At 41.4% G+C, this 26,305-nt stretch overlaps 1 protein-coding gene across 2 annotated transcripts in view; it reads left to right on the top strand.

Moving 5' to 3' along the window:
* SEC24A (SEC24 homolog A, COPII coat complex component) overlaps positions 1-23,221 on the top strand; it is a 51,705-nt gene extending 28,484 nt beyond the window's left edge. For both annotated transcript variants that reach the window (XM_034779931.1, XM_034779930.1), the window contains exons 13-23: positions 1,786-1,992; positions 2,316-2,436; positions 4,625-4,783; positions 6,413-6,586; positions 7,205-7,315; positions 7,765-7,940; positions 9,805-9,942; positions 11,047-11,151; positions 11,279-11,371; positions 11,969-12,072; positions 19,864-23,221. In XM_034779931.1, the coding sequence (XP_034635822.1) occupies positions 1,786-1,992; positions 2,316-2,436; positions 4,625-4,783; positions 6,413-6,586; positions 7,205-7,315; positions 7,765-7,940; positions 9,805-9,942; positions 11,047-11,151; positions 11,279-11,371; positions 11,969-12,072; positions 19,864-19,978 (1,503 nt within the window). In that variant the 3' untranslated portion in view covers positions 19,979-23,221. The remainder of the gene's footprint in view (positions 1-1,785; positions 1,993-2,315; positions 2,437-4,624; positions 4,784-6,412; positions 6,587-7,204; positions 7,316-7,764; positions 7,941-9,804; positions 9,943-11,046; positions 11,152-11,278; positions 11,372-11,968; positions 12,073-19,863) is intronic.
* Positions 23,222-26,305: the final 3,084 nt, after the last annotated feature.

The following is a 26,305-nucleotide window of genomic DNA, read 5'->3' as shown; positions in this document are numbered from 1 at the left end:
ACTGGCTGCTTCTTGTTTACAACGACACCAGAAAGTAAGAACCGGCGTTCACATGGCACTTTTGTAGCCAGCATTGCAAAGCATTTAATGCGCCAGATATGCAAAACATTCGTATGCCCCTTCATGCTTTGGCCACCATTCCAGAGGATGTGATTCCATGCTGATGATGCTCGTTAAAAAAAATAATGCATTAATTAAATTTGTGACTGAACTCCTTGGGGGAGAATTGTATGTCTCCTGCTCTGTTTTACCCGCATTCTGCCATGTATTTCATCTTATAGCAGTCTCAGATGATGCCTCAGCACATGTTCATTTTAAGAGCACTTACACAACAGATTTGACAAAATGCAAAGAAGGTACCAATGTGAGATTTCTAAAGATAGCTACAGCAGTCGACCCAAGGTTTAAGAATCTCCTTCCAAAATCTGAGAGGGGTGAGATGTGGAGCATCTTAAATTCAGAAGTCTTAAAAGAGCAACACTCCCAATGCCGAAACTACAGAACCCAAACCACCAAAAAAGAAAATCAGCCTTCTGCTGGTGACCTCTGACTCAGATGATGAAAATGAACATGCGTAGGTCTGCAGTGCTTTGGATTGTTATTGAGCAGAACCCGTCATCAGCATGGATGCATGTCCTCTGGAATAGTGGTTGAAGCATGAAGGGAATAAGAACCTGTAGCGCATCTGGCACGTAAATACCTTGCAATGATGGCTACAACAGTGCCATGTAACCGCCTGTTCTCATTTTCAGGCGACATTGTAACAAGAAGGACATTGTAACAAGAAGCGGGCAGCATTATCTCCTGCAAATGTAAACAAACTTGTTTGTCCGAGCGATTGGCTGAACAAGAAGTAGGACTACATTTGTAAGTTCAACTTTCATGATAAAGCGATTGCACTACAGTACTTGTATTAGGCGAATTGAACAATACTATTTTTTTTTGTTTTTTACAGCGCAAATATTTGTAATAAAAAATAAATATAAAGTGAGCACTATATACTTTGTGTTTTGTGTTGTAATTGAAATCAATATATATGAAAATGTAGAAAATATCCAAAAATACTTAAATTGTCTTTTTTATTATTGTTTAACAGCACAATTTAATCACAACTAATTTTTTTAATCACTTGACAGCCTGCTTAAGATGTTGGCAAGCTTTGCCATATTGAATTCCTAGTTTTTTGTGTCTTGTTTTATTAGAAGCGGTAGGTTATGGAATACTGTAGAATGTCATTCTAGGTAAAACCTGAGAGCTTATACATGGACACTTGGTTATGGTGGCAGTTCACATACCTCCAATTAGTTTGGAGCAGATTTGGTACTTTCTTCCCAGGTATTGTTGGATGAGAGTAATACATCCACTCTGCTCAAAAAAGAGCATGTGTGTATCAACACTGAATATGAGTAGTAGATGACAGACTAGGAAAAAGTGAATTATTTAACTTTGAAAAGTTGCTTTGGTCATCTGAGGCAAAATGTTCAAAATAACTCTTAATTAGTTCCTACAGTTTTGGAAATGCTGAATTTCAAGTGGAAAAAGTAGAGGTCAGATAGAAAGCCAGGTTTTTAAGAGGCCTCAATGCTGGCTGGGTGCTGTAAAACAGCAAACTACCCTCACATCTTGTTTTAAGGTATTAAATGATACACACAAAAGTATGTATTTAATTTATCTCTTTAATACCTGCAGTACTCAATGTTACATGCATAATAAATAGCCTGTGCAACAGAGGAGAAATCTCTTCTGAAACATTTTAATTCTGAGTAACTTTTTACTTTATACCAGCTAATTCAAGATTTACTGAGGACCTTGCCACAGATGTTTACCAAATCCCTGGAAACACAGAGTGCTCTAGGACCTGCGCTGCAGGCCGCCTTCAAACTGATGTCTCCCACTGGTGGTCGAATTTCAGTCTTCCAGACACAGCTTCCATCTGTAGGGGTGGGATCACTGAAATCCCGAGAAGAACCTAACCAAAGAGCATCTGCAAAGGTTACAAAAACAGTCTTAAACACAGATTATGAAAATTTACAATCCTGTTGCATGAGTTTATATAAATTTTGAATGGCATGGTCTGGATTATCTTAGTTTTATTGTAGTTCTGTTGTGAGAGCTGACATTCTTATACCGTATTAATCAAATGTTACTAACAAGGAAACCTATAAACCCAGAGTAATGCTCTGATTTTGAAAGATACTGAGCACTCAGAACAGCCATTGAAGTCAGTGTGAGAGATGCAGTGAGCATCCCTGAAATTAGGTCACAGGAGTGTGTGCCTTTTGGAATTCCTCTTTTCTATTTCCTTGTATTAACAGGACATACATCTTACACCATCCACTGACTTCTATAAGAAGTTAGCCTTGGACTGTTCAGGGCAGCAGGTTGCAGTTGACTTGTTCCTTCTTAGTGGGCAATATTCTGACTTGGCTTCATTAGGTAAGTCATTATAAGCTGCTTTTTAAGTTTGTAGCTTCGGTGTTCTATGGAACACTGTGTAATGCTAAAAAAAATTGATTTTGCTCTTTCACTTACGCATATTCTACCATTTTAATGTAATGGTTGGTATTGGCAATCATGACCAAGAGGACTACCTATGAGATTGCATGTTCCCCTATCCACTGTTTGACATTTCTATGGGTAGAGATTATGGTATTTTGTTTGAGGACAAGCTAACTAGCCTGTTTTCTTCTTACCCGAGGGCTGAGATTTTCTCATCTCTTAGAACATTGTCAGGACTTGTTCCCTATTACTAGACAAAAATCAGAGTTCTAGAAATATTTAAACAAAGCCCTGTTTAACAAATAGAAATATGTTTAAACTATCTGGATATAATCTCATCATTTCCAGATTCTGAAAAGCCTCACTAGTGTGGGCCGTGAGACGACTTCTTAAAAAAATTAAAAATTGGTAGCTATATCCTTGTATGGCAAAGCAGTTCATAGCTCAGTATCTGATTGTATCTATTGGCTGCTCAATGACAGAGTTCTGTTTACAAAACTTGACTCTTTCCCCCTAGATCATGTCCTAAATTTGTACAAAGAGGATTTCCCTTTGTTCTGGACATAAACATATGTCAGATACCATGGTGATAAACACAGTATAAGAACCTGAATAGGGTGAATAGCAGGGGTGGGGAACCTTTTTCTTAGCAGGGGCTATTGACCCACAGGAAAAATGAGTCGTGGGCTGCGCACAGGCTCGGGGCTTCTCCCTGCATCGAGGCGAGCTGCGGAGGCTCCAGGCTTCTGCTAGGCTCCGGGGTAGGGCCAGAAATGATGGATTCAGGGTGCAGGAGGGGGCTCCGGGCAGGGGCTTGGGATGTGGGATGGGGATGAGGGGTTTGGAGTGCAGTTGGGGGGGTTGGGCTGGGGATGAGGGATTTGGAATGTGGGAGTGGGCTCAGGGCTGGGGTAGGGGGTTGGGGTGCGGGCTCCAGGAGGGAGTTTGGGTGCAGGAGGGGGCTCAGGGCTGGGGCAGGAGGTTGAGGTGTGAGGTCTGGGAGGGAGTTAGTGTGTGGGAGAGGATTCTAACCTAGGGCAGGGGATTTGAGGTGCAGGCTACGGCCGGGCGGCACTTACCTCAGGTGGCTCCCGGGCGGCGTTGCACTGGAGCTAAGGCTCCCTGGCTCCTCGCAGCTCCCAGAAGCGGCCGGCATGTCCTGCCCCTAGGCGGAGGGGTCAGGGGGCTCTGTGTTGGGTGCACTGCCCAGGCCCACAGGTGCTGTCCCCACTGCTCCCATTGGTCATGGTTCCCGGTTGATGGGAGCTGCGGCGCTGGCACTGGGATTAAGGGGCATCACGTGGAGCTTCCCTGTTCACCCCTGATCCTAGGGGCCGCAGGGACATGCCAGTCGCTTTTGGGAGCTGCGTGGAGCCGACTGCACTTTTAACAGCCTGGCAACCCTAGCTTCTCCCCGCAGCAGGGTGAGCCAGCGCTCGCAGCTCCAGCCCCGCAGAGGAGCGCCGGGGCTTGGTGCTTCCGGCCCACAGCGCGGAGACTTGCCACGGGCCACATGAAATGAAGTAGCAGGCCATAGGTTTCCCACTCCTGCTGGGAAGGATGGAATTTCACGTTGAAATGACTCCACCCTTAATGCATAATGACATTGTTCATGAGGCATAATATTACAACTTCCTTTTGGTTAGCATGATAATTTCCAAGACGCTCTTCCCCCTCGACTTGTAGGAGTATTTCAAAGAATTACTTTGATTCTGGAATAAGGTGCGAGTCATCTGAAGGAATTTATTTTCATTCTTACCTCTCAATGCATGATGGAGTAAACACCTTTATAGGAGCAAGCTTTGTTACCATTTTAATTACTTTCTCACCCCCAACGTATCCTCTGATTTCTGTTCCTGAGTGGCGTGGTACCATCTTTCCTTTAGACCAATTTTAAATCCATTTCACACTTTATAACCTTCATAATCAAGTGAACATGCAAGTTATTGGTCACATCTACACATTATATCTAGGCCTATACCTGTTTAGAATACGGTTATTAATGTTAAACTGTTCATGCTTGCAAATAAAATTACAAGGAGAATTAGGTTATCTGAACAGATATTTGAAGACTGCAGCAACAACTGTTGGTTTGAACTCCACTGACACACATTTTCTATTCTAGGCTGTATATCGAGGTATTCAGCAGGAAGTGTCTATTACTATCAATCTTACCATCATCAGCACAACCCTGTCCAGGTGGAGAAATTACAGAAAGAGCTGAAACGATACTTAACTAGAAAGATTGGCTTTGAGGCCGTCATGAGGATAAGATGCACCAAAGGTCTGAATAGAATCTTTTTTGCATAGTTTATTATTTAAAAATGATTTATTGGTATTTTGTTTTTATATAATTCTGAATGAATAGTTAGCAAATATGTACGTGTAAAATCAGGCATTATGAATCCAACTGTACAAAAGAAAGCAGAATTAGTAGAATGGCACAAAAGAGTTTATCTATCAAGGTGCCGGTGGTGTTTAGGATCAGTATCTATGGCTTGCCAAAGCTAGAAATAGGTACTTCATTACCATGTACTTCCACATGCTCCTCAAGCAAAAATAAGGAATTCACAATTTAATATTCCTGTTACATGGTTTACTTTCAAAACTGTGTCCAGCCCTGTGGTTAAACCAGAAGCCTGATTTTTTTTTTCAATTTTTCATAAGCTGAGAGGATAAAGGGAACTTTTTACTGTCTTGTACCTCCATCTAAAAATTATAAAGAAGTAACAGAAAAGGATTTGAACAGTGTATTGTAACAAGGCTCCTGTATCTTGGGTCTAACTGAAATCAACGTCGTATATTTGTAATAGCGCTGTCGATTAATCACAGTTAACTCATGCTATTAACTCAAAAAAATTATGATTTAAAAAAATGAATTGCAATCATCACAGTTTTAATTGCACTGGTAAACAATAGAATACCAATTGAAATTTATTAAATATTTGGGGATGTTTTTCTACATTTTCAAATATATTGATTTCAATTACAACACAGAATACAAAGTGTATAGTGCTCACTCTATATTTTTTATTACAAATATTTGCACTGTAAAAAGATAAAAGAAATAATATTTTTAATTCACCCCATACAAATATTGCAGTGCAATGTCTTTATCGTGAAAGTGCAACTTACAACTGTAGATTTTTTATTTCGTTACATAACTGGTATTTTTGAGTGCAATGTAAAACTTTAGAGCCTACAAGTCCACTCAGTCCTTCTTGTTCAGCTAATCGCTAAGACAAACAAGTTTGTTTAAATTTACGGGAGATAATGCTGCCGACTCCGTATTTACAACGTAATCAGAAAGTGAGAACAGGCGTTTGCATGGCACTTTTGTAGCTGGCATTGCAATTGCATTCATAAAACATTCTTCATTCTTCAACCACGACATCCAAAAATATTTAAATAAATGGTATTCTATTAATCGTGCTGTTAAACAATAATTGTGATTAATTTTTTTTAATTTGCTTGACAGCCCTAATTTGTAACCCTTTTAGAACTAAACTACTGGTTCCCAAGGGTAGTACTTGTATAGAAAAAGTACTTTACTGCGCTGTATATAGTATTTTCCCTTAAATGACTGATCCTATCATATATTCTGTATTAGAAATATCAGCGCATTGTGACTTTCAGCCTCAAAGAGTTAAAGAAATTTGGAACATTATTAATCTTTGAGCTGACTCGTATTCTGAGTACTTGGTAGCCATTGGCTTTAGTGCATGCTACAAATTAATATGCAACTTGCGATATTTAAATTTACTAAAGGAACTGTATTTTGAAAAGGGTTTGTCCATAATCTAGAGTAGAACACCATCTAAAAATCAGGGCAACTATGTAATCAGTTCATAGTTTACATTAAATGGCAAAAGTAACATTAATAAAACACATTACATGGTTTTTCCTTTCGTAGGTCTTTCCATTCATACCTTCCATGGGAACTTCTTTGTGCGATCAACAGACTTGTTGTCTTTACCCAATGTAAACCCGGATGCAGGATATGCTGTACAAATGTCAGTAGAGGAAAGTCTCACTGACATGCCAGTTGTTTCTTTTCAGTCAGCACTACTGTACACATCCAGCAAAGGTAAGAAAAGTAAACAGCATTGGCTGGTACAATGATATAATATGTTAGCTGCCATTGTGTGTAAATTCTTAAATTATAATCTAGTTTGCTTGTAGTAAGTAAATAACTTCAATTGCATCTTCATATCCCCAATAAGAGAGGGTAGAGTACAAACATGGTAGCGCACTCTTTTCTCAGCTGCTGTTGGTGATAGTGGTTATTCATTATTCAGCAGCTGCATTTCAGGGGCTTACAGATTTGATTAAAAACTTGCTCTAATCTGAAATGGGCAATTTTAGCCCAGAAATAAATTGGCCAAAGATAATAAATTGGCTGCTTAACAGGTGTTAATTTAAGATACTTGTGTGACAAGTTAATGGTGTATTAAATCTGTTTTATAAGTTATTTATCTAAAATATAGACTAATTGCTTTTGGTAAATTGAGCAAAAAAGATACTCCTTAAATAAATTGACTTTAAAAATTAGAGTTACTGCAAATTTTAGTGTACAGGCTTCATTTTTGCTACATTTGTGATCCTCCCTCCCCTCCTCTACCCTTCCCCCCCCCCCCCCCCCAGTTTAGATAATGGTGTGGAAAATGCCATTTGGCGACTACACAGATTTATTTTCTCCCTATAGGTGAAAGAAGGATTCGAGTCCACACTATGTGTTTACCTGTTGTTACAACTCTGAATGATGTCTATCTGGGGGCTGATGTACAAGCTATTACAGGGTTATTAGCCAATATGGGTAAGCATGATGCTCTTTGATGTACATGTGTAAAATATCTAAAACTTTTGAGGAATAATCCTTCAGGAAGGAAGATTACAAGGGAAGCATCCTACCTTCTGAATGGTTGAAGGCACTTCGCCACATGATTTACAGCTCCTCTGATGTGTGAGGACATCAGTACAACTGTATGTTGTCACCTTGTTTGATATGGCTTTAGAATTCTGCACATCAGAAGTTAGAGCAGCAATTAGGACTCCTGGATTTTTTTAATTCTGGGCAGTACCATTAATGTTCCCATCCCTCTATGCCTCTTGAAAGCACAGTAAAGCTCCATTAATGTGTGCTTGTAACCATCTTAAGATCCTGAGATGAGCTCTAGAAGTACAAAATAATACGTGTCAGTAATTCCTAGAAAATTAATAGGGTATAATTAGCTGTTAAACGTCTCTCTCTCTTTTGCTTTTTAGCTGTGGACCGGTCAGTTTCTGCTAGTTTAAGTGATGCTCGAGATGCCTTGGTGAATGCTGTAATCGATTCACTATCAGCTTACCGCTCTTCAGTCCTAAGCATTCAGCAGCCTGGTCTGATGGCTCCCTATTCCCTACGACTCTTTCCACTTCATGTACTGGCTCTCTTAAAACAAGTAAGAATGAAAATAAAATCTTTCCAGAGAATGTTATTTTTATATTCAGGATGTCAGTCTGAATGATGTAGAAGTAAACATTTCAGTGAGATGATATTATATATGTAGGGTTTTGCCAATATTTGAAGGGGGTGATGTCTTCATTGTTTTAGATCCAGTTTAATTAAAACCAGCCTTTTCTCCATATACTGTAACAGGAATTGAGGTTGTTCGGCATTTAAGATAATAGCCTCTTCTGGTCTAAATGGGACCGCTCTGGAGCCAACTTCTTGTCTCACTTCTCCAGACTCTGGATTCGGTGATTTCACACCCACACCCACACACCCCCATTCCCGGTACCACTGCAAAGCAAGACTGGCTTGTTCACCTAGGCTTTCATTGGGGCCAACTATAGTAGAAGATGGCTTGGGTGTCTGTCAGCCACCAACAAAGGGTTTTCTAAAAGTTATCATAATATCTAAATGTGACAAGTTACATATGTATAGGCTGTGTTTGTGTACTGCATCTAGAGCTTATGTCAGATGCATTTTTCATACAGCTTCAATTTTTATGAACAACGTGGGGAGGTGGTATAGTTGTGGTGTGGAGTGTGTCATGACAGAAAGAAGGGGCCTCTGTTCCATGTATAGAGCTGCAGCAGTGTAGGATGGGGAGTATGGTGAAGAATAGCACCAGGGAGGTGGAGCTAGAGGGCAAGAAGTTTGGGTGCCTGAGAGTGCATTGGTATTGAAGCAGAAGTGGGCAGCCAAGAGAGGAAGCAAAGGAAAGTGGGAGCAGGGAGTAATATGGGGAGACTTGCCGTGATTGCCTGATACTCCTGACTACTAGCCTGGGGAACATGCAGCAATTGCTGTTCAGTGTGGCTTTGAGGAGCTTCGCTCTGTGTGCTGCTGACAAGGCAAATCTATACACCAGCTTAATATGGGGTGTAGAGCAAGAGCTAAGTGCTAGCTTTCAAATAACTGATCTTTCCCTTTTCTATCAAAAGGGTTTGCAGCATTCCTGAGTCTTGTCTACACTATAAAATGGAACAATTTCTGAAAATGGCTTTCAGCCGTGGGTCCCCCTGAACTAGTATACAAAATGGTTAGTGTTAGGATAGATGGTTTACTCTTTCAGAATGCAGCATGATCAAGACCTGGTGGAATCATTTCATTCACACTTTCTCAAATGGTACTAAAAACCCTTGTCAAGTCTATACTATGGCTGTGTTTATGCTGGGGGAGATCTGATCTTTTTAATATAGACAAAGTCAAACACTTGAATGGTTTTCAATACTTGTTTGGGATGGGATCCTGCTTCAGCAGCAGTTCAGCTGTGCATTTACCAATGGAGTGCATTTACCATTAAGTCAGAACACCTCTGACAGAGATGTGCATTAGAGCTGAAGGATTAAGCATAGCATGTCTTTGGATTGCGATTTTAAAATATCATTATGTAGCTTCTTGAGACAAAGTAGTAAGCATAATTTTATTAAAAATCCATCTTAATATGTCATCATTCCAACTCCACTCTTCAGAAAGTGTTCTACATACATAGGACCAACATATATTACAGTATGTTATGTCAGTGGTTCCAGAGTCCAAAGATGCACTGCTTTCGTGATTAGTCACAAAGTTGTTTGCATATAAATAATATACGAAACTTGCTTTGAGTACAGATAATCAATTAAGAAATGTGGATAAATTTAAGTAGGGGAGGTCACTGTAATAATGAAGACATTTTTATTATATTTTCAGCTCAAAATACTTAAGACTAAATTTTGTGTGGGACTCAAAATATTTCTTAACATAGTGTAGTGCTTTTCACTTGCTGACTTTGAATTAATAAATTAAAATATTTCAAATACTGGTTTTATTCACAGAAAGCATTCCAGACTGGGACAAATATCCGTTTAGATGAGCGTATTTTTACTATGTGTCAAGTGAAAAACCAGCCCCTAATTTTCCTCATGTTTATGACCCATCCCAATCTGTACAGAGTTGACAATCTCACAGATGAGGTATGAGGTTTTTTTTTGTTTTTTACTTATTACACTTGTTCTGTGGTTGCTTGGTTCCAAACACCTTTATTTGTAGTGATGAATATGTATTGCATAGAAAACCCTTTAAATAAGAACTGTATTCTTCAAGGTATGTAGTCTGAGAGCTCACAGGCAGTTACAAGATTAAAAGTTTTAAAGATACATCAAAGCAACCTATCCATTAAAGGCAAACTGATAGGACAATTCCTTGGCACTTTAATTAAGTCACATGACATGAATCATGCATGTGTGTGACTATTAAGAAATAATCATAAAGACTGCCGCACTAAATTGCCACTCCATGTAATCCAGACTTATTCTAAATCAAGTTTTGCAGTAATAACTTGGAAGCAATACATTGATGAATTATAAATCGTGAGATGAGGGGTAGTTCCAGTGTTGGATTGCATTTCAAACTAAATTGAAATGTGTAAAAGTTTACAAATACTGTAAACCATACATACATATAAGATGTAGCTCCTTTATTTTCCAGGTTGTCTGTTGGGGGTGGTATAGATGGGCTCTGGAGGGAACATGTGGCTAACACCCCACTCTAGACACGATGTGGATTGGATTCTTTAGACAACCATTTTGAAAAATGTAGCTAGCATTCTGATTTGAAAATCATCTATTACACTACAAAGCACATCCCCTTAAAAGGGGATATGCTGCAGCAGGAATGATGTGTTTCATACTGTTGTACAACTTCCTTTTTAAAATAAGTCCTGTCATTAGTTCCGTGAACAAGTATGTGTAGGAGTTACTCAGTGCAGGCAGACTAATTCTGTACATCCAGACTTTGAAGCCTAACATAACTGTATGAAGTTTTCAGAAGAGAATCAATTTCAATAAGACAAAATAAAGACTGATTTTTCTATAATAAAGTATGTTATATATGAATTTTAAGAATATAAAAGTCAGACATCAACAGATGATGATGCACTTGGGTGCAAGGGGTATAATTTGTCCTTAATTGTTTTTACTAATAAAAATGTATTCCACTTGAATATTTTTCATTCCTGTCTCCCTTTTTTATCTATATATCTAGAAGCACACTTACATTGTAGCAATTTTTCTCTTTAGGGAGCCCTCAACATCAATGATAGAACAATACCTCAGCCACCCATTCTCCAGCTGTCTGTGGAGAAGTTGAGTAGGGATGGTGCTTATCTTATGGATGCTGGCTCTGTAAGTTAAAATTTTATATGAACTTGTGGGTTTTTCTGAAGACTACTGAGCACTTTAGATAGACAGGTGAGTATAAGGGTGTATGTATTGCATAGATTAATGCTGTCATTATCGGACTGTCTTGTAGGTAATGTTTATGTGGATTGGAAAGAATTGTGGACAAAATTTTATCAGCCAAGTCCTTGGAGTTCCAAGTTATGTATCAATACCACAGAATATGGTAAGTGCTTGCTTTGGTCTTAAATAAAACAAATAACTTTTTAAAATATAATATATCACCTGGTATAAGCTAAAGAGCCTTTTAGAATTGTAGCTGATTGTAATTAATTCCAGTTTCAGGAAAAGCTCACTTCCCCCATCACATGCCACTCTTCCTTAGGTTCCCCACTTAAAATAATCTTAATCCAGCTCTCACCATGAAACCACAATAAATAGAAGTTGATAACCATCAGTTAGATCCAGTAAAAGTCTGAGCAGATTGAGAATATTGGGACCAGGAAGGAGAGTGCGTTAGCTCACCAGCCCTCAGTTGCTGGAAAATTCAAATCCTAGTTTAGGTCACAAGTGAAAATGAATCTGTTAATGTAGTCCCAGTTATGACAGCCAAAAGGCAATATTCAGTTTGGCACAATTGATAGTTTGTTCAAGGATGATCTGAGACTGAAATTGCAGTGGTATGTGGAACAGTTTCATACTCACTGTGCCTGCTTTATGCCTGATTACGATGCTTGGTCCTTTTCATTAACACTAAATTAACTCTGTCTCCTAAAGACAGTGTGTGTTATACTATGTATTAATGATAACTTTTGTCTAATAGACGCATCTTCCAGAACTTGAAACAGCTGAATCTACCAGAACAATAGCTTTTATCTCTTGGCTGAGAGAGCAAAGGCCATTCTTCCCTATACTGTATATAATAAGGTAAGTTCTTTTTGACAACTCTAATACACAAGTATGCATGGTCATACTTGCAGACATGCATGCATAGTCATGTCAGCCACTGTAGTGACATATTCTATACTGCATTGCCCTCACACAAGATTTGTAAGAGTTGCGCATAGTGTGAATTGTAAATGCTTGAAAACCTGGCATGTGATTTTAACTTTTCTTGTTTTGTCATATTTTAATTTGTGGAGGTTTGATGCTTTCTCAGGGCATCCAGAACTGTAAGTCACCTTGTTACCCATCTGTCTCGGCAAGAGATCTATTGGTGCTATACTGTGTGACAGCTTCCTGCCCCCCCGTCTGCTAGCTAGCCAAACAGACTCCTCAGGACTCTGCCACTCCAAACTTTGCCTTGCAGGCTAACTCTTGGTGTACTTCAGTTCCTGAATCCCCTGGAAGAGTGTTCCTCTGCAGCATCCAGGCTTTGTCACTATATGCCCACAGAAATACCAAGTCCACTGTCTCCAAAGAGACAGAATACACCCCAGGCTATTAGCTCAACTGAGGATGCACACCTTACTTTAGTATAATAGCACTGAGATGAATTTATAATAAAACAAGAATAAGTGATACTAAGCAGATAATAGAAATAGAAAGTGGTTACAAATAAACAAAAGAATAACATGCTTCTAAAAGTCTGCATATAACCATAGTAGGCGCCAAGCTTTGTTCTCACCTACAATTGCTTTTCAGCCTCACCAACCCACATAGTTGGGGATCCACCCTTCATAGTTGCAAAGAGCGCTGACCTCTTTGTTCCCTCAGTGATGGATCACAAGATGCCCTTTTGCTTTTCCTTATATTCCCCAATGTTAATTGTCTGTCTCAAGAATCAGGATGAGACACTGGGATTCAGACTGCGGTCTCTTCCTGCGTGCGAACACCAGGCTTTTCTTCATCCTCCTGATAACTGGTGTTTACTGCAGTTACAAATAAATTGCCCATTGTCTGTGGCATCCCCATGCTCAGTTTACATTATAGACAGGCAAATCAATATTCTTCTTCGAGTGATGGTCCCTATCTGTATTCCACATGTTGGGTGCTCATGTGCCTGAGTTCAGAAGTATTTTTAGCAGTGTCCCTTGACCTGCAAATGCATGGTGTCCCCCCTCATGCTCTCAGTCAAGTAAATAATTGGTAATGCAGGTCAACGCCTCTCCAGTTCCCTCTTACCGCGGCATGGCCTGAGTCAAAACCACTGTTCCTTTGTGCCCTTAGTTTTGCTAAGTCAGCGACCACTCCTTGTTCAGTGTATATAGTTGTACACAGTTGTATATTGTCATTTTAGTGATAGATAAGTTACTGTAGTTTTTCCCCCGTTTTGGGGAACGTGTCCCATCCTATCCCCTCATCTCGCCCCAGGACTATACCATGGATTCTGGGATTTAAAAACTGTTTCCTGCCCACACTCATTCTCTGTGAACTACAGGCCTCAGCAAGAAAGTCCTGCAAGTCCTTCCCTCCCCGAACCCAGGAAACTCAAAGCTTTGACTCCGTAAGTAGTTGATGGAGGAAGCCATAGGACAGAGGGCATACTCGGATCTGGGACCAGCAGAACTCCTGGTACAGCAATTGTCACTGGTGGTGAGCGCCCCTCTGAGCACCTCGCATGCCCTGGATCCATCGATGCTGATGACAAAGAATAAGTCCCGACATGAGAGTAAAAAACACTCTCACGGGCATAAGAGCACATCCCTGTCGTGGACTCCTCCTAAGTGCAGCATTTCCTCCTCAAGCCAAGCCAAGTCAGGTGAGATGTTGTGCGCAGATCCATCCAGACCAGCGCCCAAGCTTCTCTGTGTGGAGGGTACGGACAGGTGCAAAGAAGATCCAACGGTACTGATTACTGCCTTGGTACCCACGCATCCAAAACACTCACCGGCACGTGCACTGCCCATCCTATTGGTGCCTCTGTGCCTCCCAGATAGGCCAACCCCGCAGATGCTGCCTGGGACCTCTGTCATTTCCAGAGGCACACCATAGACTCCTGGACATCTGAGCCTTTCTTTTCGATGGAGGAGCTGATCCTTCAGTATCCACAATCTCCTCTCCTCTCCGGACCCCCACTCCAGAGGACAAAGCTGTACTGCTGCTGCCAGAGAAGCCTGTCCCATTGCTGCATTGCAGCCCTCCGGAACCGTCTTCGGAGTCCGAGGAGTTCTCTGAGAAGAACCCCTGTTTTCTCTGATGTCCTGCTGAAGTCCAGACTTGCGGCCCAGACTGCCTTATCCCCCAGTATATGATCCATCAGCAGAGGCCTGTACTGCTACCCATGGGGCCCACCACATCCCAGGGACCCTTCTTTCTGACCATAATGGGCACCTGTGGATGCAAGGCACCATCACAGGCATCTTATCAACCATCCCCCATTCGCCCAATGACACCATCTGTCTATGAGGAAGAGGCAGACATTAACTGTTACCGCCAGCTCTGCTGGTCCCCACTGTTGCTTCTTCATTGCTGGACCAGGTGCTTATTCCTCTCCCACTCTCAACGCCGGATGACCATCACCAGTACCAGGACTTGCTCCAGAGGGTAGCAGCAGACTTGGGTATTCCATTGGAGGAGGTCCAGGACCCACATCAGCTCCTGGACATTCTCCAACCCCGATGTGCCCAGTACTTATAAGTGATGCAATAAATATTTTACTAGCTAAATGAATTAACAAAACCCTTGAAGACCCAACTACCTTGATAGTAAATCTCTACTAAGTAAATGTGAAAGGCAAGGAAGCTAGGACTGTTAACAGAAAATTTGTTCTTGGCACTGGGATGGTTACTCTAATAGACATATCACTGCGAGAATTTCTTTTTAATCTGCTTAATCACACTTCCCAGTGGAAAGCGAAAACTGCTTTTCTTTCCTTTCCCTTTCTTGTTTGAATTCCATTGCATCTGACCCTTTTCCCTGGACAAGTTAAGAATGAGGTAAAATAAAAGGCTCATTAATCAACCATACCAATGATAGCAAATTAAGAAGGCTTGTAAAGGGGCCCTCTCAAGCGGCTCTACCCATTAATGAGGCCATTCTTCAACTGGCACGGGCAATATGGCACACTCCTGCCTCCTGTGCTGCCACACCGAAGAGGGCAGCGAGGAGATATTTCGTGCCTGCTAAAGGGGCAGTGTCCTCCTCCCCTCCCTACTCTTCCCTCCCTTTCCCCCCCCCCCCCGCTTTCGTCCATTCAGCAATAGAGCGGCCACGCTAGAACCCATAGAAGTCTGCTCCCCCAGATAGGAAGGAAAAGAGGAGGGACCTAGGCAGGAAAGTGTATTCCTCAACAGGACTACAGTTACAGATTGCAAACTACCAGGCGCTGCTATGACTTAATAACTACAACAAGCTAATAGAGTTCAAGGACAAGCTCCTCCCACCAGACCAACAGCAGCAATTCCAGGTGCTGGTAGACCAGGGGTGACTGATGGCCAAGGTGGGCCTTCAGGCTGTCTGTAGACATGGCTGACATGTCCTCTTGCTCTCTAGTGACCGGGGTCATTATGCACCAGGACTTGTAGCTACAATCGTCTGGCTTTTCCAGGGAGATCCAAAATACAGTTGAGGACCTCCCCTTTGAGCAAGTTGTTCCATGAGAAAATGGATGAATCCCTTCATGTGCTGAAGGACTCTAAGGCCACACTACAGTCCCTTGGTATATACACCCCGGCCCTGAGACACAAGCAGCAGAGACAACCATTCTGTCCCTGACCATATGCTCCTTACCTGGCCTACTACCAACGCCAGCAGAACGTGCCACTTAAGTGGCACCGCTTGCAACAGCCACGCTTCCCTGCCTTCGCCACAACCAATTCTTTGACCCTTTCCCAGCAGCAGCCAAAACCTCAGTTTTGACTTGCATGTTGATCCCTTAACCTTCCCCGATGCCAGTGCAGTGCCTCATACCATCTATGGGGGCCATCTTGCCCTATTTCCCCACAATTGGGACAAGATCACCATGGACATTTGGGTACTGGAGAACATCCACCATGGATACTCCATAAAATTCCTCTCATTCCCACCTCCTTGATTCCTCTTTCCCCTGGACTTCTCCTGGGGATCCCTCCCATGAATGCATTCTCCAAAAAGAAGAGAAAATCTGCACCCGGAGAGGGCCATAGAGCCTGTCCCACCTCAATGCAAGGGAAAAGGCTTCTACTTACCATACTTCCTTGTCCCGAAGAAGGGTGCCATGTGCTGTCCCATTCTAGATCTTCAAGAGCTAAATACCTTTTTCAGAAAATCCAAATTCTGCATGGTAGCGCTGGCATAGATTATTTCTTCCCTCCCCCAAGGAGCCTGGTTCTCAGCTCTCAACATGGACACTTACATCAATGTAGATATTCACCCGCCCCACTGCAAGTTTCTCCATTTTTGGGTAGGACACCAACACAACCAGCTTCAGGTCCTCTTAGGGTGACCAGATGTCCCGATTTTATAGGGACAGTCACAATTTTTGGGTCTTTTTCTTACATAGGCTCCTATTATCCCCCACCCTCGTCCCGATTTTTCACATTTGCTGTCTGGTCACCCTAGGTCCTCTCGTTTGGTATAGCGACAGCTCCAAGAGTGTTCACAAGTGTCTTCGCTGTGGTGGCAGTCCAAATGCACCGCCTCTGCTGCTCAGTATACCCTTACCTTAACAACTGGCTCCTTGTGGTGCTTATCGTGCCAGGAAGTAGCTGCCGCGATCCTCACCCTTAGCATTCTATTGGCATCTCTAGGTATTTGTGTCAACAAGGAAAAGTCAGTATTGATACCTACACAGATGATATTTCTCAGAGCACGTCTTGACTCCATTGCAGCGAGAGGTTTCCTCATGGTGGACTACTTCGCAATACTTACGTCCATCATCGTGGACCTGCATCATAGACCTCGCACCACGGTCTGCCCCTCTCTTTCTCTCTCTCCTCCCCCTTCCCCCTCCTTGGCTATGTGTTGCCTCCAAGTGTGGCTCCTTTCCATCTACAGAAGCAGCACAGACCATATGCTGGTCATAATCATAGTTCCCTGGACCATGGTAGCCTCACTCACGTAGTGGGCCAATCCTCCCAAGATGATGATCAGCACCTCCTTCCCCCTTTCCATATCACAGGTCACCATCACAACAGACGCCTCCCTCACGGGTTGGGAAGCCCACCGGGAGCACCACATGGCCTATGGAGCGTGGATGCCACGGGAGGGCAGGATTTATATAAACGTGCTAGAACTCCATGCAGTCTGTTCAGTGTGTCAGGCCTTTCTCCTGCTCATTCAGCCCCTCCACATTCAACTGCTCTCAAACAACATTGCAGCAGTGGTGTACATAAACAAGCGGGGCGGCGCCAAGTCTTCCTCCCTCTGCCTCGAGCCCGTCCGCCTTTGTAACTGGTGCATCAAAAACAACGTAATGCTTCAAGCCACATACCTCCTAGGCACCCAGAATTCTCTGGCCGATGCGCTCAACAGGACTCTCTACTTCAATCACGAGTGAGAGCTACATGACGCCACACTACAGTACCTCTTCGAGAACCAGGGCACCCCTCAGTGGGACCTATTTGCCACCCTGAAGAACCAGAAGCTGTCCCTCTGTTGCTCCATAGTAGAAATAGGGAAGAATTTGCAGGGCGATGCTCTCCTCCTCCCCTGGAAGACCACCTCTGTTACTCCTTTCCTCCCATTCCCCTCCTGCTGCAAGTACTACGCAAGATTTGTTGAGACAGAGCCACTGTGATGCTCGTAGCCCCATTCTGGCTCTGTCAGTTCTGGTTCACAGATCTCCTCAGATTCTCCACCTGAACGCCGCTCTGCCTTCACGCTCTTCCCGGATCTAGTCTCATAAGATCGGGAGAATCCGGCATCCCAATCCCGGCCCTCTTCACCTCACAGCTTGGTATTTGGATGAGGGTCGAGGATAGACCAGGCATGCTCCACCTCAGTGTGGCAAATCTTTACCCAGAGCGCTGGAGAGAATCCACCAGGGCATGCTACTGAGAAAAATGTAGATGCTTCACAGTATGGGCTCAATGTGACGGTCACTCACTGAGTGTGGTATCTATACCAGTCGACCTAGACTACCTTCTCGCCCTCAAATGTCCGGCCTAGTAATCAACTCTATAGGGCTGCATCAGTGTCTTTCTCTCTCCCTCTCCCCCCCGGACTGCACCTCAGTGTTTACCTACCCCACCACTGTCCACTTCATTAAGGGTTTACTTAACACTTTTCCACCAGTTCTGAAGCCCACACCCCCATGGGACCTTAATCTCATCTTTTCTGTCCTCCCAAAGTCACCCTTTGAACCACTGGCAACATGTTTACTCTCCCACCTTTTGATGAAAGTGACATTCATTGTAGCCTGAACCTCAGCCAGGCAGGTCAGTGAACTTGGAGCCATGATGACAGGTCACCCTCCCTCTCACACTATATTCCACAAGGACAAGGTGTCCCTATGGCTCCACCCTAAATTCCTCCCAAAGGTAGTGCTGGAATTCCACCTAAACCAGTGCATCCACCTATCTGTTTTCTACCCCAAACCGCACACCTCCCCCACTAATAGGGTCCTACAATCCCTTGATGTCTGCTATGCACTGGCTTTCTACCTTCACAGGATTCAATTCTTTTCGCACATCACTGAACAGTTCAAGGGTCAAGCCCTCTCCTCCAAACCAATCTCCAAATGGGTCTCATCTGTGAATGCTGCAAACAATCTGGCGTACCCCCGCCTGATGGAGTCACAGCTCACTCTACATGAGTGCAAGCCACCACATCGGCTTCACTGGCGGATGTGTCCTGGCAAGACCTAAGTCGTGCAGCCATCTGGCGCTCTGTCCATACGTTCACAACGCAATACACTATTGCACAAGCGATAGCAGGCTAGGCTGTAGTGCAGACCACGCTTCCATTGACATCCTCACACCCACCTCTGTACTGATCACTGCTCGTGAGTTACCCACGTGTGGAATACACATAGGGACCATCACTCGAAGAAGAGAGGTTACTTGCCTGTAACTTCTTCAAGATATGTGGTCCCTATCTGTATTCCACTACCCACTCTTTCTTCCCTCTGCTTCGGACTATATTCCAAGACGGTAAGAGGGAGACTGGAGAGGCACTACCTATTATACCCTTGGCTGGGAGCATGAGGGGATGCACCATAGAGGTGCGGGTCCGTGGATACTGCTAAGAAACACGTCAGGATTCAGGTGCATGGCACACCTGTGTGCAATACAGATAGGGACCACGCATCTCAAAGAACCTCCAGTTACAGACAAGTAACTTCCTCTGCCTTTGTCTAGGACAATTTGTTTATCAAGTCTGCCCCCAAAACATTTTAGGATTTTATTTCCAGCACACTACTCTTTACATACCGTCTGTACAAACATCACAGTGAGATTATTGGCTACCATGTCGCCAACTCTCATTTGATACTACACAACACTCTTTACAGATAAATAATATGATAACGTATAAAGTGTCAGACCTGATGGGAGTTTAGACGAGTGGGCCCTCTACCAGGTGGTATTGAGGGGCTCTTACATTATAAATGTAACCAGCTTGCCTGTGTTTAACAGCAGACATTTTAGTGAATTAAATGTGAACATTATCCAGCAATATTGTGGTATGAATGATTGTGAGGCCTACAGTACGGGCTTTTCATTTACACTTCACCAGTTGATGCACTTATTTTTAAATAGCTTTCAAAACGCTAGTTCATCCTATAACTTTAAAAATACTGTACTGTAGAGGTTAGTGAATGTTTCATTTCACTCAAGTCATTTTATTTCTATTTCTAAGGGATGAAAATCCACTGAAATCAAGTTTCCTACAGAACATGATAGAAGACAGAACAGAATCTGCCTTATCATACTATGAGTTCCTCTTGCATATACAGCAGCAAGTGAATAAATGAACCACTGGGTTGTATGGCTCGCTTGCTTAATGAAAATTTCTGCAGTAAAGAACACTTGTGCTTGTAATATCTTTTGTTAAGTTTGTGGCCTGGTGCAGTTGATGAGAAGTTCTCACTGTGATTTCAAAGTAAAGCAAATAAAGGACCACAACTGAGAATCATATGTGCAACGAGATAATATTGTACTTTTAAAATCAAAATATATTTGAAGAGGTTGGGTATCTTTAATTTGCTGCAAATTATGCTTTTACTGTAAGCAGTTGCAGCATGAAGTACATTTGCAAAGGCAATATTGAAAGGGTGAAATACATTTTGTAAAATGGAGTTCTTTGTTCAAAATGTATATTTCTGTAACTTTTAGTTTTGCTTTTTTGGGGGGAGAGGGGAGGGATGCTGCTAGATTTAAAACCTCAATATGATTGAGTTGCAGGGAAATTATATTGTCTTTATGATACAGTATATCCACTGATTAAAGATTGAACATTTCTTTTAAAAAAGAAAGCTACCTGGTACACTTAAAGTAGCAATGAAACAACTCATTGTGAAATGAACAAATGTTTGAAAAAAAAAATTATGAAAATTTTAGAATGTAATGTTCTAGAAATGGTTATGTTGGATAGGTCTAAAGGTAGCTTAAACTGGCCTAGCTGGATTGAGATAGACTGAAGTAATTTGTTAAAAAGCTTTTAAATGCATCAATATTCTTGTACCTAAACTGAAAGACAAAGTTGGCATAGCATACTGTGTAAACTGAAAACTATAATCAAGTGGTCTGGCAGCAAAAATGGGCTAAGACTGTGACACTGAGCCTTGTGTTTGTAGTTAAAAATAATGAGTTGGTCTTGTCATAATAGTTCATTAAGTGGCAGGAAAGTGGGGGAGAAGAAGGAAAAGCATAAAACCACCTGCTCCTTTCTGTGCGTTACATTAGATTTCTGCTCTAATATAGGTTAACTAAATGTTAGGCCCATAAAATGATTTGTTTTGTGAAATGAGGCTGTGGTAGCATTTCATCCTTAATTTATCAATATTTTTGAGACAGCACTGAATATTTTGTTTGACATCTAAAACTGAATCCAAGTAGAAGTAATCATTTTGCTCTTGAAATAAATGGAAAAAAAAAACATTGGTAGGAAGTGTTTTATAGTTCAGTGAATATATTTAAAGTTCTCAGAAATCTTTTTTTATTGAAGCTATGTAACAAGCCTAATTCCAGGACGTGTGCACACAATATACATGTTTTAATTTAACTGACAGACCTGCAAGTGCTACAAATGAAACATGGAAATTGGATTTATAGAAAGCTGGTATTCTTAAATGTAAGATGTGTAAAGTACATGGGAATTGAAGTACATTGGTTGGGGAGCAATCTGTAGATGACAGGCTGTTCCTCTTTATGTTACTAGTCAATTTCTGCCCCTTATATGCCCATGGAAGAACTGTGATGTGGAAAAATTGTTTTCTACTTTAATTTGCTTTTAGTTCATGTTAATGCTCATACACTTTTATAGGAGACTTGCAAAAATCTCCTTGTTGGGGTCAAGTAACTTTTCATTGAGTGAAATGTTTACTATAAAGGTAGGCAAGTAGATATTGTGCCTAGGCTAGTAAACTTGTGAAGGTTTTGCAAAGAGGATTTAACAGGATCTGGTAGGATCACAGTTTCTGCAGCCTTTCGTCTGCTTCTGCTCCAGTTACAGTATAATTGACTGACAGGAGTTACCTCAATGCAGGGGAGAAGCAGCTCTTTCTTCATAGAAACATCTTGTGCAATTTGAGCACAAAAAAGCCACTCTCATTTGTGCTGATTTTTGTGATGTTTTCAAAAGAGCATTTTGGAACAGATTTACTTCTCCCAAAGATTATTTAAACACCCTGCCTGCTGTGTCTACATGACTAGTGGAAATGTATTTCCCAAAAGTTTTTTATAAGATTGTGCATTATCTTCAGTCAATGTGAAAATATATTGTAAGTACATAGGGGAAAATTATGTTTTAAAATTTACTCGATTACTTTATTTCTGGCTTCACGCACATTTAAATCCTAAATTTTTTATTTCTTAAATGAGAATCAGTCATTCAGACAACCACAGATTTATTAAGTGGTTCCTCACTCCAGGCACGTGATGATAAAATGTATCCACTAGGATGTTGGAAATCATCCATGCATTTCACAACAGACCCAAAGCCTTTGGGTTTTTCTTATTATTACCACATACTTTGTCATTATATTCCATAAACTCACATTTTTAAATGTCTGTTTCAGAGAGTGTCACTTGCTTTATGTAAACCAGGATAACAGTTATGAATGTCAGTCTACATGCCAATACAGTAACTAACAACATTTCAAGTTAGGAGCCCTAATATTTTTCTCTGTGAAACTTATGAACGAGCGAGCAAATGAACCCATTTGAAGTAGAATGCTTTTGGAATGTCCATATTGTATTTAAGAAATATTCTGCAATATTGAATGTGTAGTTTAATTCCATGCAGGGGAGGACAAAACATGCTGCTTCAATTTGTATTACTCTTACATCATTGCAGAGCAGACCGGTGTGTAAACTGCCTATGCCACACTTCTCACTGTATTACAAATGTCAAGGATAACTTGTTTATTTTAAGATCTTAAACAGGCAAGGGTGGTCCTGGTTGTTCTGTCTTAATGTGACAACCCTACCACAGCACATATACTCTATTTTTCTAGTTTCTGAGGTTTAACTATTTGTTTGACACATTAATGTTAATTCAGTCAACATCAGTACCATCCATTTTAATTTGTATACATTATCTTTTATAATTTAATATATTTGAGTATCAGTCTAAATAGACTATTTTGCAATAACTAGAATAAGATTTACATTTCTTTTATTCAGAGTTAATTTCTTAACAATTTATAATCAAAGATGCAGAATGGCTGTTATATAAGGGACCATCAAATGTGATTTTAAGCTTTTTGTTCACTATTAGGGATGTAATCCTTATAAATTTAATTTTGTAAAGTAGTGTATAATATTGTAATATTAAATCCTTGTTTTCTGAAACTCAGACACAGATCTTCAGCATGAAGTTATAAATCTTGCCCCTTCTGAATCTGAGACAGGATTTACTTGTCCTCCTTTTTACAGTTTGTAATTTTCACTGTTTTATTCCTGTAAAAAGTCATTTGTAACACATGCAAATGCTTATTTTATCTGTGCTAATTTAAAAGATTTGGCTACTCAATAAAACTAATTGAAAGTGCTCACAAAAGTCCATAAGTCCTTTAATTAATAAACGGAAGTGGGATTCCATATTTGACCAATCACTGGGTGACATTTTTTCCCATTGGTTGCATTAGTAACTTCAGTAACGGTAATTGCATAGCTAAAGGAAAAAATTGTAACTTGCTAAAATTGTCAATCTGTAAATGGTACAAAGATTGGGGGATTTCATATTTCAGGAGAAAAAGATGGAAGCATTTCTGTTACGTAATTGCGATCACTGGCAAAATTCCACTTTGTTACTGCACAATATTTATAATCAACTTCAAACAAGGAAAAATCAGATGTACTGGCTTTTGCACAGAGGCATTTGATGACTGTCACTGTAAATTTTTTTCTTAGAGTAAAGCAAGTGTTTTTGGGACATAATTAGTAGCTCCATCTCCAGTGTGCAGCATCGTGGCAGAAAAACTTAAGTATTGACAAATGCAAAGATAACATACATAGGAAGGGATAAATTTAACTACTCATACACACAGCTGAGTTCTTAGTTACTTGTAACCATTCAGAAAAAATGGTTGGAAGTCCTGGACAACTCAATTCACTGTGAATTGAGCAGCTGTTTCCACTTTTAGGATGTATAAAGAACAGGGTAGAAAGTAACATTGAAAATAAACCATTATATAAATAAAGGTATTCTCACCTGGAATGCTATATTCAAATGTGGTCAGGCTATTGAGAAAAAAAATAGCACAAATAGAACATACACAGCTGTAGTTGGTAGAGAAGAAGGTAAATGGGACACTACTGATCCTCCTGTCTCATAATACAAGAAAAAGGAACACTCAGTGTGAAAGGCAACAGATTTAAAAGTAACGAAAGGAAATAATTACAACTGACAAAGGAGTAGGAAAAAAAGTTGCCTATAGGCTGGTCTATTTCATAATCTACTACATCTTCCTCTGAAGCATCTGGTACTGGTCACTGAGAGAAGATACTGGACTAAATAGATGGTTGATCTGGCATGGGAATTGCTACGTTTCAGAATGTTCAGGACCTGTATTTTACTCCTATCTGCTGCACGAAACCTTTAGCAGCACATGGATCTCTTAATACCAGATCAGGGCATTAGTTGAAGGAAAGATTCTCATCTTCTTGAGCATTAACATGAGGTTAAAACAGTATTTCAGCTAGGTATTTACTAGAGATGGGACTGCACTGTGAAGTTTAGATGTGAATTTTCCTAAAGTTCTGGGGAGTTGAGAGAGGTTTGCAATTCGGGCCCATCTCTAGTCAGTTAGCTGCATGAGTTTTCAGGCCCATCTCCACGTGTATGTGTGTTAGTTGCGTGAGTTCTGAACTAGGACAAGAGTACTGTGTAAATACTATGGTCTAGTTAGCCCTCTTGGTGTTAAAAGTAGGGTGGATTTTAAGCCCTTTCCTGGGACTTGGTCATATTTAACGTTCCCACTGTTTTTTTGCAAACATAAGAAATTGCCACAGCAATAAGATACAATCTTTCAAAAGCGATACTGAACATCTGTGGTGGAACTAAAGATCCCATGGCACTTTGAGAAGAGCTGTAACTCTGGAATTCTTGTCAGCATTTTTCTCCTCTAAGAGCCGTTTTCATAAGTACTCAGCCTTTTGAGGTTGTCTGTATGAACACCGGCAGTGCAGTAACTGTATACAAACTCACTCTCTCCCAATATACTTTGGGACACCTGGCTATACAATAGTTTACCAGACTAGATTTTACTACCTATTTAAAAAGTTCATTTTGCCATCTCTCTAATGAACAGCACCTCATTCTCTTTCCTACAGGGTGTACTTAGGAAAAACTCATTTCTGAATATGAAGGTACAATGGGGAAGTACATTAACAGATAAAAATTATCAATTGCCATAGCTATTATCCATAGAAAACTTGACCCAAAAATAGGAATAGCAATGAGCTAATTCACGCATTTCAGTGGGCTAAATTTAATTGTCGGGCACATGGGGCAGTAAATGGATTTCCTGTGGAAAGTGTTTGATTAAACTTGACCTAATGCTTTCAGATTAAATATTAGTACAGAGTTCCAGGAATGTTTAGTTCAGAACACTGTAAAATAGTAGCTTGCCTTTTACTGACAAAGGATCTAAAAGTGCTTCATGATCTAAACAATTGATAATATATCTGCATGAAACAGCAATGGTTCAACAGTAGCCATGTGCAAGAGTTTAGGGTAGTAAATCCAAACAAACGCTTGCCTCAGTTGAATCTACAGGAGAATATTAAACCATGTGGAATTACCTAAATTGGCATTTTGCCATTTAGTACCTCTACTCCTACACAAAGGTCCCTGGGCTACAATCAGCCCTTTATGGTTGGATGCTGAGAATATAGTGAGGTGTATTAACAAAAGAAAGCTATTAGTCAAAGACACTTGCTTTTTTTCAGTCATTTTCCAGCCCCTGGGCAGTAATTAGAGCATACCCTGAAGGACAGAGGCGAGTACACAGAGTGACAGATTCGGGAAGAATTGACTTTTGGTTTTTGTAACAATGAGCCTTGTCTGAGGATTTCCCCTGTGCAAGTCATTTCTGTACTTGTCATCATAGTGATAGTCACTCGCTATTGCTGCTGGAGCCTCAAACATTAAGGACGGGGGTGCGTGTGAGATCCCTTTTGTAGAGAATCGGTGCTCAAATGAGAGAGCTGCCCTGTGTCTGATGGGGGGGGGAGTGGTGGGACCAGGCCAGGGCTGGCTCCAGGCACCAGCTTAACAAGCAGGTGCTTGGGGTGGCCAAGGGAGAGGGGCGGCACCTGGCAATTCGGGGGTGGCAGGTCTTGCACTCCTTCTAGGAGCGAAGGACCTGCGGCTGAACTGCTGCCGCTGATCCTGGCTCCCCCCACATTGCCGCTGCCGATCGCAGCTTTTTTTTTTTTTTTTTTTTGCTTGGGATGGCAGAAATGCTGGAGCCGGCCCTGGACCAGGCACAGCTAGGTGCCCTGTGACTGGTGCGGGGGAGCGGTGGGACCACACAGAGCTAGGTGCCCTGTGTCTGATGGGGGGGAGTGGTGGGACCAGGCACAGCTCGGTGCCCTGTGTCTGATGGGGGGGAGCGGTGGGACCAGGCACAGCT

Source organism: Trachemys scripta, chromosome 8 (genome assembly GCF_013100865.1).
Source record: "Trachemys scripta elegans isolate TJP31775 chromosome 8, CAS_Tse_1.0, whole genome shotgun sequence".
Lineage (NCBI taxonomy): Eukaryota > Metazoa > Chordata > Testudines > Emydidae > Trachemys > Trachemys scripta.
This window is presented reverse-complemented; position numbering and strand designations above follow the sequence as displayed.